Raw genomic sequence first — 15,759 nt, 5'->3', positions numbered from 1 at the left:
ACACACTGATTCAGTGGGCTAAGTTTTAAGGCCAGCTTATAGAAAAGAGAGTTCTAGATCACTGACCTTATTATCTACCTAGGGGAAGAAACACTGAAAATGGCTTATCGCTAATGAGTTACCACCCCAAATAAAAAGCTACGGTAATGTTTCCTTTTGGGAGTAATGTCTCCAAATGGGTTAGGTTTGTGCCTAATATAAGGAACCTCACTGCTAAACCAGGGAATGGGGTTGTGGAGTATGAGCTCAGTCTCTTTACTGCTAATGTTCACTGTAGATCACGTAGCTGCCCTGCTAAAAATTCAGTGACTATCAAATTAGTTAAGTTTTTTTTTTCCCTTTTCCAATATTCATAGATCGACTTTTGTGAATTAGCTGGCCCCCTCCTCCCACTACACACATTGGTTCCCTATTCTTCAGGATTCATTTTAGAGTACTGTAAAAGTGGCTTCCTTGTCGGCAGCTGGTTGCATCGTCCCCATGAAGTCATCAGAAGTGGTTACAAGAAGAGGCGGATTGTTTCCAGTGACCGTCAGCAGGGTGAAAAGTTCAGTGCTGTTAGAAAGGGTCCCGGCCTATGATGTAAGCTTCGAGTAACTTGGTGGGGAGAATTTCCGTCTCAGGTACTTGAGGAAGTAGAGGGGGAGACAGCTGATGAGTGTAATGACGGTCACCTTCCACAAGAAGGATAAGGTGGCGATGAAGTAAACATCTGTAATTAGGAGAGAACATAACATCTTATCGGTAGAATGGGGAAATGGGTATTGTAAAGACCGCTGAGGAACGACACAGAGACAATTCACTAAGCTTTTCTTCTCCCCAGGGAGAGGAGGTAATGTTATAACAAGTTGCCTAGATAAGATGGGTAAGACACATAGATAAAATGTTTCATGACACATAGATGCCTAGGTGTCTTTAGAAAATACTATTAAAAAACAATTATTTAAGTATTTATATACCACTTATAACCTAAGAGGTTTATATTCAGGTACTCAAGCATTTTTCCCTATCTGTCCCGACAGGCTCACACTCTATCTAATGTACCTGGGGTAATGGGGGAATTAAGTGACTTGCCCAGGGTCACAAGGAGAAGTGTGGGTTTGAACCCATGACCTCAGGGTGCTGAGGCTGTAGCTTTAATCACTACACCACTCTAGAAATCAAAATGTAGTAAAAGTGAGCCAAGTATAGGACAATCAAGCCATTGTGATATCACTGAGGAGGCTGGCTCTTATTGGTGGATTCAGGCATTATGATGTCACAATACCAGCTCTGGTTACCAGAGATTGAAGCTCTTCACACTATTTATTTTTCTATACTGTTCTCCCAGGGAAGCTCAGAACGGTTTACATGAATTTATTTAGCTACTCAAGCATTTTTCCCTGTCTGTCCTGGCAGGCTCACAATCTATCTAATGTACCTGGGGCAGTGGGGGATTAAGTGACTTGCCCAGGGTCACAAGGAGCAGCATGGGATTTGAACCCAAAACCTCAGGGTGCTGAGGCTGTAGCTTTAACCACTGCACCACACACAGCTAAACTGATGCCATGAACATTATGTCTGCTAAGAGCTGAGGGAAATATATGCACTTATAATTTGTGGGACTTTCTAAAGAAGAAACAAAACCTAGGTAAACACTTTCAGTATTGAAAAAAAAAAAAAAAAAAAAAATTGTGCACCACAAGACATCTAAATATATAGAAGGCTAACTAAACCAAGGCTATCAGATAGTGTGAAATATGCAGAGCAAAACCAGGGAGGAAAAAAACTTCCCTAGTCACAGCATAACTTTTGGAGTTACTAAGCTTCAGTCATTTTACAGCTGCACTAAAAGTGGCCTTAGCTCATAGGAATTGCATGCGCTACGTCCTAGCGCAGCTTTGTAAAAGGGTCCCTATATGCGAGAAAAACAAGCAGTGCATTACATCTTCCTACGCATGAATACAGGTCAAATATCACTAGGAAAAATGTTGAAGCACCAATGGTTGCACATTACATTCAATTTTATCATATAATTATTCAAAATGTTATGTGATGGTGGCACCGAGGTACCCCCCTCTTCAAACCCAGCATGCACCCAAAAAGAAGGAGAAAAAGCATCAGACTAATGTAGCAGTATACACTTCTCCCTTCGTATTCGCTGTGGTAGGGGATTAACAAAACCGCAAATAACTTTTTTACATGTTATTTGCTCTTTTCTATTAAAAACCATCGTGAATATGGTGAAACCGCAAATGACATGGTGGGAGGCCTGGCCTGTTTCTAAAGGAGAGGCAAAACACAGTGGACAAAGTGCTGGGAATCGGCGATTTTCTCTGTAAACGCTTGGATTCAGCGATTTCTCTATGCAAGCTGATGTAATTGGGGGGGGAGGAGGGGGAGAAGCCAGCAAGCTAAAAACCGTGAATAATAAAAACCGCAAATGCTGAAAACAGCGACTACGGAGGGAGAAGTGTAGAACCAAAAAGGTACAAATCAAAACTGCTTTTGATACTTTCACTAGCAAAGAACTCCTTCACAGAACAGCTCAGGAAAGATTGGAGAAGACGTGACAGCGTTGGAGCTCAAGTTGTCTTTTGTCAGCTAAGTCCTTCAACTTGCTTCTGGGTGACTTTGCCCTTTTCTAAACCTGAGCTGTTCTGTGAGGGAGTTTTTTTGCTGGTGAAAGTATCAAAAGCAGTTTTGACTTGTACCTTTTGGCTCTTTACTGCTACATTAATCTGAGGCTTTTTTCCCCTCTTTTTGGGTGCATGCTTGGTTTGAAGAGGGGGGAACCTCGGTGCCACGATCACACAACATTTGGAATCATTATATGAACATATTATATGTTGTGCGTTCAAGTTTATTATTTTTAATATACCGACCATCAACAGGTATCTAACTGGTTTACAATGCTAAAAAAAAATAAATTAAAATGATACTTATAAAAGGGGGGAAGAGTGAACATTAAAGACGTTTGACAAAGACAAACATGAGAGTGGGGTTAAAAGGAAAAAAAGGGGGGGTAAAGTTACATTGTTCTAATTAATGGGGGGGGGGAAGGTGAGAAGAAAAGAGGCGAGTGGACATAACATCAGGAGTTGGGTCGCTTCTTAAAAGCGGTTGGTAGAAATGGTGATGAGAGATTTAGGAACTATGGAATGCATCTTGAAATAAGAATGTTTTTAGTTTAGTTTTGAATTTATCGAGGACTTTTCTTGTTTTACTACAGGATAGATATTTCCGAGTGAATGAAGGGGAGATTGCGGTAAAAGACTTATTTAGCGAGAACAATGGTGGATTTACAGACTGGATTCTTTAGACTAAACAACAATATAGACTACTTGGTGATTTTACAATACTGCTATCTATGTATGAAGCGGGAAGTGGCATTTTTATTAAGAAGCAAAACAAAAACTGCAGACCATGTGCAAGATGTAGGCACTGTTTATTACAATATTAATGCAGTATGGTAAATATACCACCTTATTACCAACTAGTGGACCCAACATGGTCCGTGTTTCGGACAACACCTTCCTCAGGGGTCCGTGGTGGATAAGGTATATACAAACCGCATTGACCAAATCAAACAAATGCCGTTCCGGCTCCAAAGTACAGTGGAGCCACTGAGAAGTGTTAAAACTTTAAAATTTTATCAATGGTGTATGGATAAAGAGATATGGGAGGGTTTTTAGACCAATGAAAAAGGAGACAGTCACATAAAACCATAGCTACAAAAGTTATTATGCTCAAATAGATTTAAGCTGTGACTAAGGCAGCCTTTTTTCGATATACAACTTTCACACCACCCAATAGCCTTAGTTTAGTTAGCCTTCTGTACAATGTGCACAATGCCGTGTAGCGTTATAGAAATGATTAATAAGAACATAAGAATTGCTCCATCAAGCCCAGTATCCTGTTTCTAACAGTGGCCAACCCAGGTCCCAAGTACCTAGCTAGATCCCAAGTAGTAAAACAGATTTGACGCTGCTTATTCTAGGAATAAGCAGTGGATTTCCTTAAGCCATCTCAATAATGGCCTATGGACTTCTCTTTTAGGAAATTATCTAAACCTTTTTTAAACCCTGCTAAGCTAAGTGATTTCACCACATTCTCTGGCAACGAATTCCAGAGTTTAATTACATGTATGCCCCCTAGTATATTCAGGCACTTTTTAAAGAATACACATTATTTTATGACTAGGCTGATATCATGCCTAAATATGCATTGTTTAAAAGTACATGCATACCCTATGGGGGACTACAACTCATTCCACATAGGCTCCTATATAAACCCCTACTCACCTGAACCAGTGAAGTAGAGGTGGAAATTTCCATACACACTGACAATGCCAATTAACCAACCCAACTCTCCCACCAGTCTAAGATGGTTCACAGTCATTCACGCATGGGACAAAGGCGAGCCGACATTTGAGCCCAGACAATTGGGCGCAAGACTCCAGCGCGCCACCGGAAAAGTTAATTTAAAGAGCTCCAACGGGGGGAGTGAGGGGGAAACCCCCCTAGTTTACTTAATAGTGTTCGCGCTGCCGTTGAGGGGTTTGGGGGGTTGAAACCCCCCATTACAGAGAAAGCTTAACTTTTTCCTGATTTTTTAGGAAAAAGTTAAGTTTTCTGCATAATGTGCACCCCCACACCCCCCAACGGCAGTGCAAACACTATTAAGTAAAGTGGGAGGGTTCCCCCCCACCCGGGTTCCCCCCACCCCGTCTGAGCTCTTTAAAATTAACTTTTACAGCAGCGCGCTGGAGTCTTGCGTGCAATTGTCGGCGCGGCTTTGTCTGGCGCACTTTTATCCCGTCACCGTCTTAGACGCAAGTAAGCCGGCAACCTTACCGATAAATTCATGTAAGAAGACCAGGGAGGCTATGTAGCAGGAGAGGCTCAGCAGCTCGGCCACCATCATGAGCCAGTGCCATGTCTGGATTGTTAACGCCACCATCAGTAGCTCGGTGAGAATCAAAGCCGTGAAGGAAATAGCCACAATGTGGACAAATTCGGACTCGAAAAGAAGCAGGGCGCCATACATGATGATGCTGCCTGTGGAGGGAAGCATAATACCAAAACAGCAGAGAAGGTACAAAGTTAGCAATATGTAAGAAAAATAAGCTGAAATTGCCCACCAGCCAGAGCAGGAATGCTTTCGGAAATCACGGTCTGCTGTAAATATGTCTAAGTAGTTGAAGGAAAACTGTGTGCAATGGGAAGTATACCTCCTGTATTGGAATACAACTTATTTATTAAGATTTATTTACCGTGTTTCCCCGAAAATAAGCCCTAGTCACCAGCAGCAGCGCTTCTGCCGCCCCCCCCCTGCCGCCCCTTCCATCTCTCCCTCCCATTCAAGCCCTGACCACAAGTCCGAAATACCTGGTAACAAACTGCAGCGTCGGCAGCACAGGCTGCATTGTGGCCTGCCCTTCACACGCCCGGCCGTTCCGTGCCACGTTGCTGATGACCATCACCAGTGATGCGGCAAATGAACGCCCGGGCGCGAGAAGGGCAAGCTGAGATGCAGCCTGTGCTGCCAATTGTTACCAGGTGTTTCGGTCTCGCGGTCGGGGTTCGTATGGGAGGGAGAGATGGAAAGGGTGGGGGAAGCGCTGCTGCCGGTGACTAGAACCTAGAAAAGTGTGAGGGAGCTGGATAGTTCTACACCTCCTGCTTCTTTCTAGGATGCTGGGCCAGGTGAACCACAGGGTCTGACCTAATGTAGCATTTTTAAGAAAAGCAGCTGGGTCAGTATCACCTCGGGGGATGCCTGAAAGAGAGCTGCTGTGCATGAATTATACCTACAAGTAGTATCAGCTGTGATAAAGGTTCAGACCTTAAGACTACAAACAGGCCAGGTTTTTAAGATCTCCAAAATGAATGTGCATGAGAGAGATTTGCATTCAATGGAGATAGGATGCATGCATATCGAGCTCATGCATATTCATTAGAGAAATCCTGAAAACCTGAGCCATTAACGGCCCTTGTGCATTCCTGATCTAGGCCTACCAATTTGAGTTAGGATCTACATCCTATGGTCAAAAAGATGAGTACTAAATTGGGTTTCGTTTCTTACCTTGGTAGATGCTTATTAAAACCCATATGAGAAACGTTTTGTAGGATAAAGGGCGTCCCTAGTAAAGAGAAAAGAAGAAACCTAATTCACATGTGGACATGATGAAAAATACAACTAATTGGCAAAGGATGGTCAATCAAAGTTTTTGGTGAATTTTTATCATCACCTTAGGCCAGGGGTAGGCAATTCCGGTCCTCGAGAACCGGAGCCAGGTCAGGTTTTCAGGATTTCCACAATGACTAAGTATGAGATGGATTTGCATGCACTGCCTCCTTGAGATGCAAATCTATCTCATGCATATTTATTGTGGATATCCCAAAAACCTGACCTGGCTCCGGCTCTCGAGGACCGGAATTGCCTACCCCTGTCTAAGGCAGAGCTCTAGCATTAGCTGCAAATGTGTCAATGTACTAATATATTTGTTAGTGCACATTAAATATTTACTGCACACTAGAGGGAATAAATATGAATGATAATGGTAAAGGGGATGGGGCTTGCATACCGCTCTGTGTGGTTTACACAATCATAGCGGCTTACGTATTTTAGACAGGTACTTATTTTGTACCTTGGACAATGAAGTGTTAAATGACTGACACAGAGTCGCAAGGAGCTGCAGTGGGAGTCGAACCCACAATCTCAGGGTGCTGAAGCAGTTGCTCTAACCACTAGGCCACGCCTCCACTCCTTGCCAAGTCAATTAGTGTGCATTAAAATACAATAGTGTGCGTTAAATTGTTTTTCACACAAATACGTGCTTTAAAAAAAAAAAAAAAAGCTGAAAATTGAGAAAAATTCAACAAGAAATGAAAAACTGCCCAAATATTTTGGGTTTGCACACATCCCTTATGCCCTGTGAGCTAAGTCATGGAGAATTTTGCATGATTTGACCAAGCACCAACCAACAACATTTATCGTGAGAGGGGACATGATTGAAACATTCAAGATAATGAAGGGAATAGACTTAGTAGATAAAGACAGGTTGTTCACCCTCTCCAAGGTAGGGAGAACGAGAGGGAACTCTCTAAAGTTGAAAGGGGATAGATTACATACAAACATAAGGAAGTTCTTCTTCACCCAGAGATTGGTAGAAAACTGGAACGCTCGTCCGGAGGCTGTTATAGGGAAAAGCACCCTCCAGGGATTCAAGACAAAGTTAGACAAGTTCCTGCAGGTAGAGCTAGTCTCAGTTAGGGCACTGATCTTTGACCCAGCAGCAGCAATTCTTATGTTCTTATGTATGCTGGGCCCTTTCCCCGCAAAGCCTGACAATGTAAGCATAAGAATCTTAAATTTTAACCAGGCTAATATTGGTAACCATTGTAATGCTTGGAACAATGGGGAAACCTATAAATCATTCTGGCTGCAATATTCTGCAAGACTTGCAGCCTTCCCAAAAATCTCTTTGGCAGATCCTCATACAAGACACTGCAGTAGTCAAGATGAGTTATACTCATATATACTCTGGAAGAAAGGTGGGAGAGAAGAGATATATAGAGATGTTTAAATATATCCATGGCATTACTGTACAGGAAGTGAGTCTTTTTCAAATGAAGGAAAACTCATGAAAGAGAGGACGTAGGCTCAGGAGCAAATCTAAGATAATTCTTTTTTACAGAAAGAATTTTAGATGTGTGGAATAGTCTCCCAATAGAGGCTGTGGAGACAAAGACTGTGTCTGAATTCAAGAAAGCGTGGGACAGGCATGTGGGATCTCTTATGGAGAGCAGGTGATAGTAGGTGCTTTGGATGGGCAGACTGGTTGGGGTATTTGGCCCTTATCTGTCAGCATGTTTCTATGTTTCAAAAAGACATGCAGCAAATCTCTAAGTAACATTAGAACACATCTTCTACAATTCTTGGTGTTATTTCCCTAATGAATTACCCCAACAATGAACACTGGTATGTGTCTTGGTTCCATTATTCTACACAACAGAACTGGGGAACCTCCTCTAGCCAGGGTTCCAGGAAAACCTAATGGATATATATGAAAGATATTTGCATATTTCTGAGGAACTGCCAATAGAAACTTATTTCATGCATATTCATTAACTTTTGTGGCTCTCAGTAAGCAAAGGTTCCCCACTCTGCTCTCCTGAGGCAAAAAATAATTATGATTACAGGAAAACCAAGGATGAATTGTACCTTAAGAAGGTCTTTATAGAGCTCTGGGTAGAGCATGGCAACCTCAGACCCAACATCTTTGTCCAAAACCAACGAGAACACTGGAAACATGGTATAAATTGTAGAATATCTGAGGAAATAGGAATGTTTTAATGGAGAACTGGATAGATAAGGCACAAGCACTAACATTACAAAAAATTACACTGGCTTCCAGTGGAGGCGCGAATACTGTTCAAATTTGCATGTATCTGTTTCAAACAAGTCTGGGGCCTAGCACCTTCCTACCTGCAAACTGACTTCACTCTACACAACCCCACACGAACAACCAGAAACAAAAACATCTTTGCATACCCAAAGATCACAGGCTGCAAATACAAATCCTTCCTAGATAGAACCTTCATGTTCCAAGCAAACAGACATCAATCCTGGCTGGGAAACCACATAAATAAAGCCAGACAGACCTACAACACATTCCGAAAATCAATTAAAACTGCTCTATTTGACAAATTCCTTGCCTAATCAAAGGACCTCTCCCAGGTATTCTTTCCCCATTTAACCCCAACGTATTATATAACATCTTTCTCCTCTCATGTATTCTTTCCCCAGGTTCTCCTATTTATTATGTAACTTCTTTCTTCATGCATTCTGTAATTCGCTGACTGTCCAGCCTTCTTTCTATGTGAACCGCCTAGAAGTCATTTTGACTAAGGCAGTATAGAAAAATAAAGTTATTATTATTATTATTATAACAGAAAAATCCCAACTCTATCACCATCACAAAGATGAAATATGTAACTGCATCACAGTCTTTATTCTTGAGATTTCTTTTTCTTCAGTAGCTAATGGCCTGAAAAGAGAAGTGGGAAAAATTTTCAAACTGCCTTCACTAAGACAAAGGGGCTAATTTTCAAAGCACTTAGACACAAAGTACTATAGGTTTCTATGATACTTTGAGTGTCTAAGCCAGGGGTGCCAAAATGGTCGATTGCAAAGGCAACGCGAGTCGATCTTTTTCTCCCTGCTGCTTCCCTGAGCCAGGCCTGGCGCGTACAAGCGCCGGACTCACAAGACTTCACCTCCGACGTTAATTCTGATGTCGGAGAGGAAGTTCTGGGCCAGCTAATTTTATTTGCATTTTATTTGGTACATTGATGAGAGCTAAAAGCCAACTATCTAATAGAAATAACAAACTTCTATTTATAATGACAGGGGTTGCCATACAGCTCATTTTAAGGAATTGGAAGAATTGGGATCGATTAAGTTACAATTTTTGGTGGGAATCGCTGTTACATTTTTAAAATGGAATATTTCATAGCTATACAGCAAGGGCATTACAGAAAGTTTATGGATGTTTGGGAGCCATTGGCGAAATGTTGTAAGGAAGAATAATTGATTTTATGTTATAGGCTTGTAAATATACACATCCAGGGTGGGTTGGAGGGGTGGGGGAAGGGAGTTGCGCTAGAACTTGATTCAGGATATATATGGATAGTTTCTTGTGGGTTTTATTTTATTTGAGTATTGGGTGGGAGGGTGGGGGAAAATTTAATTGTATGTTAATGTCTGAAAGTTTATTGTGCTTGTCTTGCAATATTTTATGTATATGAATTACTTGTTATACAATTGTAGTTTGAAAATCTAATAAAGATATATAAAAAAAAAATAAAACGTAACATGATCTGATTTTTTCAAATCAAAGATCAGAAGTATTGCGACATTCTGTATTCTTCGTAATCTAAGTATATTTGTATGGTGTCCAGCAATGTGAACTGAATTGCAGTAGTCCAAGGTACTGAATATAAAGGATTGAACAAGCAGTCTAAATGCCATAGGTTCAAAATATGATTTGATGGTCCACAGTTTCCACAGTATAAAGAAACATTTTGTTAACTTAAAAAGATCAAATTGGATGCTAAATTTGACTCTGTATCTAATATTACTGTTTTGAGAATGCCCACTCGGATGTTTTGACTAGTAAGATGTCCAAGTGCTTGTTTTTGCTGTCTTTTGGCCATCTATCGTTTTTTTGAAAACGAGCCCCTTTTCCTCTATGCTCTTGAAATTGGTGAACATAAAGAGGTAAATGTCAATGGAGATGCATGATTACTACCAAACATTATTACTATTACTAGGCAGAAAATTATTCTACAGTGCATGTGAGCTCTGGACTACACAACTGTTCTGAACACACACCCATTGGTAATGTCTTTTACGGATGTTACTTTCCACATCTAGCTTCTAAGGAGTCGGGGAGAAAGCATATATAGACTTTTTAAATACATTAAAAAAAAAAAAAAAAAAATCTCGGTGTGTTTGATCAAGAATTTGGCTGCTGATCCAAGTTGTAACCTGGTGATCTCACTTTGTCTCCAGAGACAGTAGAATGAGTGAAAATCTGTTTTTGTATACTGTACAGGTCAGGAAGGGTGGAATAAAGAGATTCAAACAATGGTATCAAGTCCCTTATTTCTACATTTTCCTGGCCTTCCCCGATACAATGGATTCAACCTGTTAGCACTGCGATTAAGAGGAACGAAGGCAGGGAAATGATCAAAGGATGACAGATTTTTAAAATATTCTGGGCCACATTAACAGCCCCATTTTAGACTGGATGTAGAACATAAGCAGTGCCTCTGCTGGGTCAGACCAGAGGTCTATCATGCCCAGCAGTCCACTCACGCGGCGGCCCATCAGGTCCAGGACCTATATAATAATCCTCTATCCATACCCTTTCTATCCCCTTTTCCTTCAGGAAATTATCTAATCCCTTCTTGAACCCCGATTCCGTACTCTGTCTTATCACACCCTCTGGAAGCATTGGTTCTGAATCTGTCCCCTCTTAATTTTTCCGAATGGCCTCTCATTCTTGTAGTTTTTGAAAGTTTGAAGAAACTGTCCCTGTCCCTCTATGAGGAGGGATTTTGAAGTTGGTAAAAATGAAGCACTTCCAGCTTCAAAATAAAAACATGCAATGTTATAATATATAGTAAATTTATCATTTTCTATTTATCTGTTTTTATATTCAGGCTCTTGGTTCAAACTTCAAATTCCTAATTTTGGTTCAAACTTCAAAGTCTTAATTTTGTACATAAAGAAATATTCTATGCTTCTGCAATTAATCAAATTTCTCTTAGATTTACTATACATAGCTGGAGTTGACCAATAGAAAAATAGAGGAATTGGAAGTGGGGGCGGGGGTGTCAAAGGTTCAGTGTACCAACTTCACAGCCCTGGGATTTAGTTCAGTTGCAGCTCCAGGTAAGTGAAAGTCAATCAAAGAGAGATACGCAGACTGTAAATCTTACAAAACACAGCCGTTAAACTTATATGCCACGCAAAAAAATTTGGCCATGTCACCACTCTTCTACATGATGCTCACTGGCTGCCAATCCCTCATCGCATCACTTTTCAAGATCCAACTCCTCACCTATAAAACCAAAAAATATCATATTCCAGCCTTTAGAGACAAACATTTAATCCCCTATACTACAACCAGTACTTTATGCTCAAACTACCAAGACTTATTAGTAATCCCACCCGAGACATTTTTTATAAGACCACTAGAAAGTCCATTTTCTCCGTTATGGCACCCTCGCTCTAGAATGCTCTTCCCCTTCACATAAAACAAGAGTCTTGGTAATGATGGATGGGGGAGGGAATTTTTATCTTTTGTATAGATTCTGATTGTATATTTGATTATTATTATTTATATGTAAATTGTATTGCACTTTTTGTTGGCATTAAAAACTAACTAACTAAATAAAGTTATGCTGGGGCATAATAAGATATTCAGATTAGTTTGGGGTCTATTGACGTCTTTTGTAGATTTGCTATAGTTGTCCTTTATCTTTCTTTTCCGTTGTTTTTCACCCATACATCCAGGGGAAGGTGGGAGCGGGAGGGGGGTATATCTTTTGTTTTGGTATTATTCCTGATGGTAATGATGGATGGGGAGGGAATTTTTATCTTTTATATAGATACTGATTGATTATAAGTGCCTAGTTGATTATCATTATTTGTATATAAATTGTATTGCACTTTTTGTTGGCATTAAAAACTAAATAAAGTTAAAAAAAAAAAAAAAGGTCTTCCTTAACACTATTAGGTCAAAAATCAAAACTTTTCTATCCAAGGGCGCATACAATACCTACCCTGCTCAGGCTCTTTACACCAAACGCTTCTTTTGAAGCAAAATAGCCTTTTTTTTGTTTTATCCTCTCCCTTTCCTACGTTTATCTCTATAATAAAACCCTAAGCGGCGCATGCGCACTCTTATCGGCGTGCTTCCGTGATTTGTAGGTCAAGGCCGGCAAGAGTGTGCATGCGCGCTTACTACGGCCCCAGCGCGGCAGATAAATCGCGGCACTCCCTGCTCTCCAGCAATGGCATTTTTTGCATGGCACGGCGGTGGAGATAATAGGGGAAGCCAGCTGTTTGCCCGGCGTCTTTACCTTGCTGGCAAAGGCACGGACATTGAAGAAAAGTTTCCCCCCCCCCCAACACCAATGTGCACAACGTTTCATGCCACATATACACCGCTGCCGCTCTCAACATAAATTGGGCCCCACACTCGCGGCCTGGCCTGATAACTTTCAAGCCGCGGCAGCAGCTGCTATCAGGAACCGCACCTGACCCCAAACTGAATCGCTGCAAGACGGAAGTTGCCTGGCCGCCTAACTTTCAAGCCGGTGGCGGCTCCTCAATCTTGGCTCTGCAGTCGAGTGGTGAGGGAGGCGGGGAAGGCAGCCGCTGTTCCCGGAATCCACTGTTATTGCCGTTGCCGCCAATGCCTCCTCCTTGGCCTGGGTGTGCAGCGTGGGGAGCGGGGCCTGGCGACGGATGCAGAAGTAGTGGCGGCTCAGGGGGGCAGTGATAGCGGCGATGTCGGCGGGTAGGTTCTGGGTTGCGCGGGTATGCTTGCCCCGACCGGCTCCTCCAGGCCGACGACGCTCATAGGCCTAAGTAGGCCGGCCATAGCAACGGATCTGATGCAGCAAAAATGTCTGATCCCCTACTGCGCAAGTAGCCTGCATGCCGCTCCCGAAGCTCTAACTCAGGTTATTTCAGTGAAAGTGTGAAGGGAAAAGGTGGAGAGAGGAAGGGAGAGATAGAAAGCAGAGAAGCTGCAGAAATCTCTCTCTATCAATTTCTCTATCATTAAACAACCTTCAAGATAGAAAGCAGGGAAGCTGCAGAATTTTATGACTTTTGTTGTGATTTAAAAATCCCGAACTTTAGTTAAGTCCTTTCTTTGCAGTTTCCAAGTATCTGATCATTTTAACTGGATTATTTTAAAGTTTCCTTTTCAGTAGCGAAAGGGGGCCAGGGAGTGAACTTGCTTTGCTTTGGGGGGAGGGGTGTGCTGGGGACAGGGAGCAATCTTTATTTGCTTTGGGGAGGATACAGAAGGAGGCCATAGAGAAAGAGAAAGAGAAAGGCAGGCAGACAGGGGGCCACGGAGAGATAAAGCCAGACAGCACACGAGAACGAAAGACAGCGGGCAGGGAGAGAGAAAGAAAGACAGACAGACAGGGGGCCAGATGGAGAGAGACAGACAGAAAGAAAGATAGACAGAGGGAAGGAAAGAGACAGAAAGAAAGGGAGAAAGAGACAGAGGCAGGGAGAGACACAGAAAGAAAGACAGACAGACATATATTCTAGCACCCGTTAATGTAACGGGCTTAAACACTAGTATATATATATATATATATATATATATATATATATATATATATATATGTCTCAATGTATTTACCACCTCTTGTTCCTCCCCTCCCATCATGTTAGTTCTGTATGGTTGTGGAACAACCCCCCCACCACAATTTTTCCCAGGTGTTCAGTTGTCATTTTTGTTTTAGAATGTTTTCATTGATTGTAAAATTGCCTAGATATATTTTGATAGACGGTATAACAAAGAAATAATAAACTTTGAAACTTGAACAGTCAGGTGTTGTGGGCATTTTCCTGTTCCCAAAGGTCTTAAGTCTGTACTTAAGTGCATTGCCCAAGATCACAAGGTGTATAGTGTGATTTGAACTGCTTATTATTCTAACCACTACTCTTCCACAATTAACGTCTAAAGAGAGAGAGAGAGAGAGAGAGAGAGAGAGACTACCATGTGACCATGTTAAGAGGATGTGTGGTAGTTTGCCTGTTTCCATGCATTAAATTGCACAATATTGATTTTTTTTTCCTGACTTTTTCTATCGGGGGGGGGGAGGGAGGGGTGATGTGGGCAGAGAATGGGCTTGGAAGCATTAGCCAGCTAGCACGTTAACATGCAAACATGCAGTAGGTGTAACCGGCTAATGTCAAGTTAACGAGGGACCACTTACCACTTCCTAAATAGGAAGCACTAAGGCCCTGATTCTATAAAAGGCGTCCAACTTAATGGGTTTTTTCATTCGCTTAACTGGCACTGATAACTGAAAAGCACCATTAAAAATTTATTTAAAAAAAATGAATTAGCCAGTAGGCACCTACCACCTCACGGTAAGCATCTACGCCGAGGCACCTATGAGCACCTACACAGGAAAGTAGGCATGGTGTTGGGCATGGATTGAGTTAGGCATTGCTAAATTAAGCCAAGAAAACCCTGGCTTAACATTATAATGCCTACCGGCGCCACTAAGCGCAATTCTACTAACAGTGCCTAACTTTAATTGACATGCGGTAGGTGCCGCTTTGCTAGACTCTGTTTATAGAATCTAGCCCCAAGTACTTCTGCATTAACCAGGAGCAGATACCGCATATTACACTGAATGTTCATACACAACCTGCAATGCTGGGAACACCTCTTCTCGAAGCAGCTTTAGTTTTGGGTTCGCCATGCGTTGAAATCCCGCGTTATAACTTGCTAATCCCCAAACTTAATGCACTTTAGTAAAAGGGTCTCCGAGCGTTCCTATTTCCTTCTCCAAGCATTTGCCAAGGATAAGATCGCTTGTATCCTGAACGAGCCTGCCTAATTCCTTCAAATCAAAAATAACATTGCATTGAAAGAGTAGAGTGGTGCATTAGAATTTCTTTCTGCTTTTATATTTCATGCCGTGACTATCCAAGATTCACTCAGGCGCTCTGGGAATTTACTGAACTTTGATGAGTCCTAGGATAAGTTCAGTCCAGTGATTATAGCAGCCGACTTACTGGAGCAGAATCTACGTTTTCTTTAGCAGTAGCGGATGGAAAGAGTTCGATGACTATTTGTGAGTCACCTGCTCCAGAGGTGAGATCCAGTTTAAAATCCGTGCTTTCTTGTCAGTTGTTTACAACACCATCAGATTGTACCCTAGCTCAGCAAGATTAGGCCAATGTATCCCATACATGATACTTTAAACCAGGGGTGGGCAATCACGGTCCTTGGGCCACAAACCCAGTTGGGTTTTCAAGATTTCCACAATGAATATACACAAGATCTATTTGCATACAATGGAAGCAGTACACTTCTCCCTCCGAATTCATGGGCAGAGCCGGACCGTGAATGGTGAAATACCGTGAATATCTTCTGGTCCGGCTCTGACCCACCCCCGCCTCCCTCCCGCCTTCCCCCAGCATCCCGGCCTTACCTGGTGG

The 15,759-nt window shown here is 41.9% G+C and overlaps 1 protein-coding gene across 3 annotated transcripts in view; it reads right to left on the bottom strand.

The window, feature by feature from the left end:
- Positions 1–277: 277 nt before the first annotated feature.
- The window catches only part of ATP9A (ATPase phospholipid transporting 9A (putative)), a 175,085-nt gene continuing 159,603 nt past the window's right edge, over positions 278–15,759 (bottom strand). For all 3 annotated transcript variants that reach the window (XM_033914695.1, XM_033914696.1, XM_033914694.1), the window contains exons 25-28: positions 8,209–8,317; positions 6,067–6,124; positions 4,836–5,039; positions 278–712 (exon numbers count right to left, since the gene is read on the bottom strand). In XM_033914695.1, coding sequence (XP_033770586.1) covers positions 576–712; positions 4,836–5,039; positions 6,067–6,124; positions 8,209–8,317 — 508 coding nt within the window. In that variant the 3' untranslated portion in view covers positions 278–575. The remainder of the gene's footprint in view (positions 713–4,835; positions 5,040–6,066; positions 6,125–8,208; positions 8,318–15,759) is intronic.

The sequence above is a fragment of the Geotrypetes seraphini genome, chromosome 11 (genome assembly GCF_902459505.1).
Source record: "Geotrypetes seraphini chromosome 11, aGeoSer1.1, whole genome shotgun sequence".
NCBI classification, from domain to species: domain Eukaryota; kingdom Metazoa; phylum Chordata; class Amphibia; order Gymnophiona; family Dermophiidae; genus Geotrypetes; species Geotrypetes seraphini.
The sequence above is the reverse complement of the archived record's forward strand: the minus strand, read 5'-3'. Positions and strand labels throughout refer to the sequence as shown.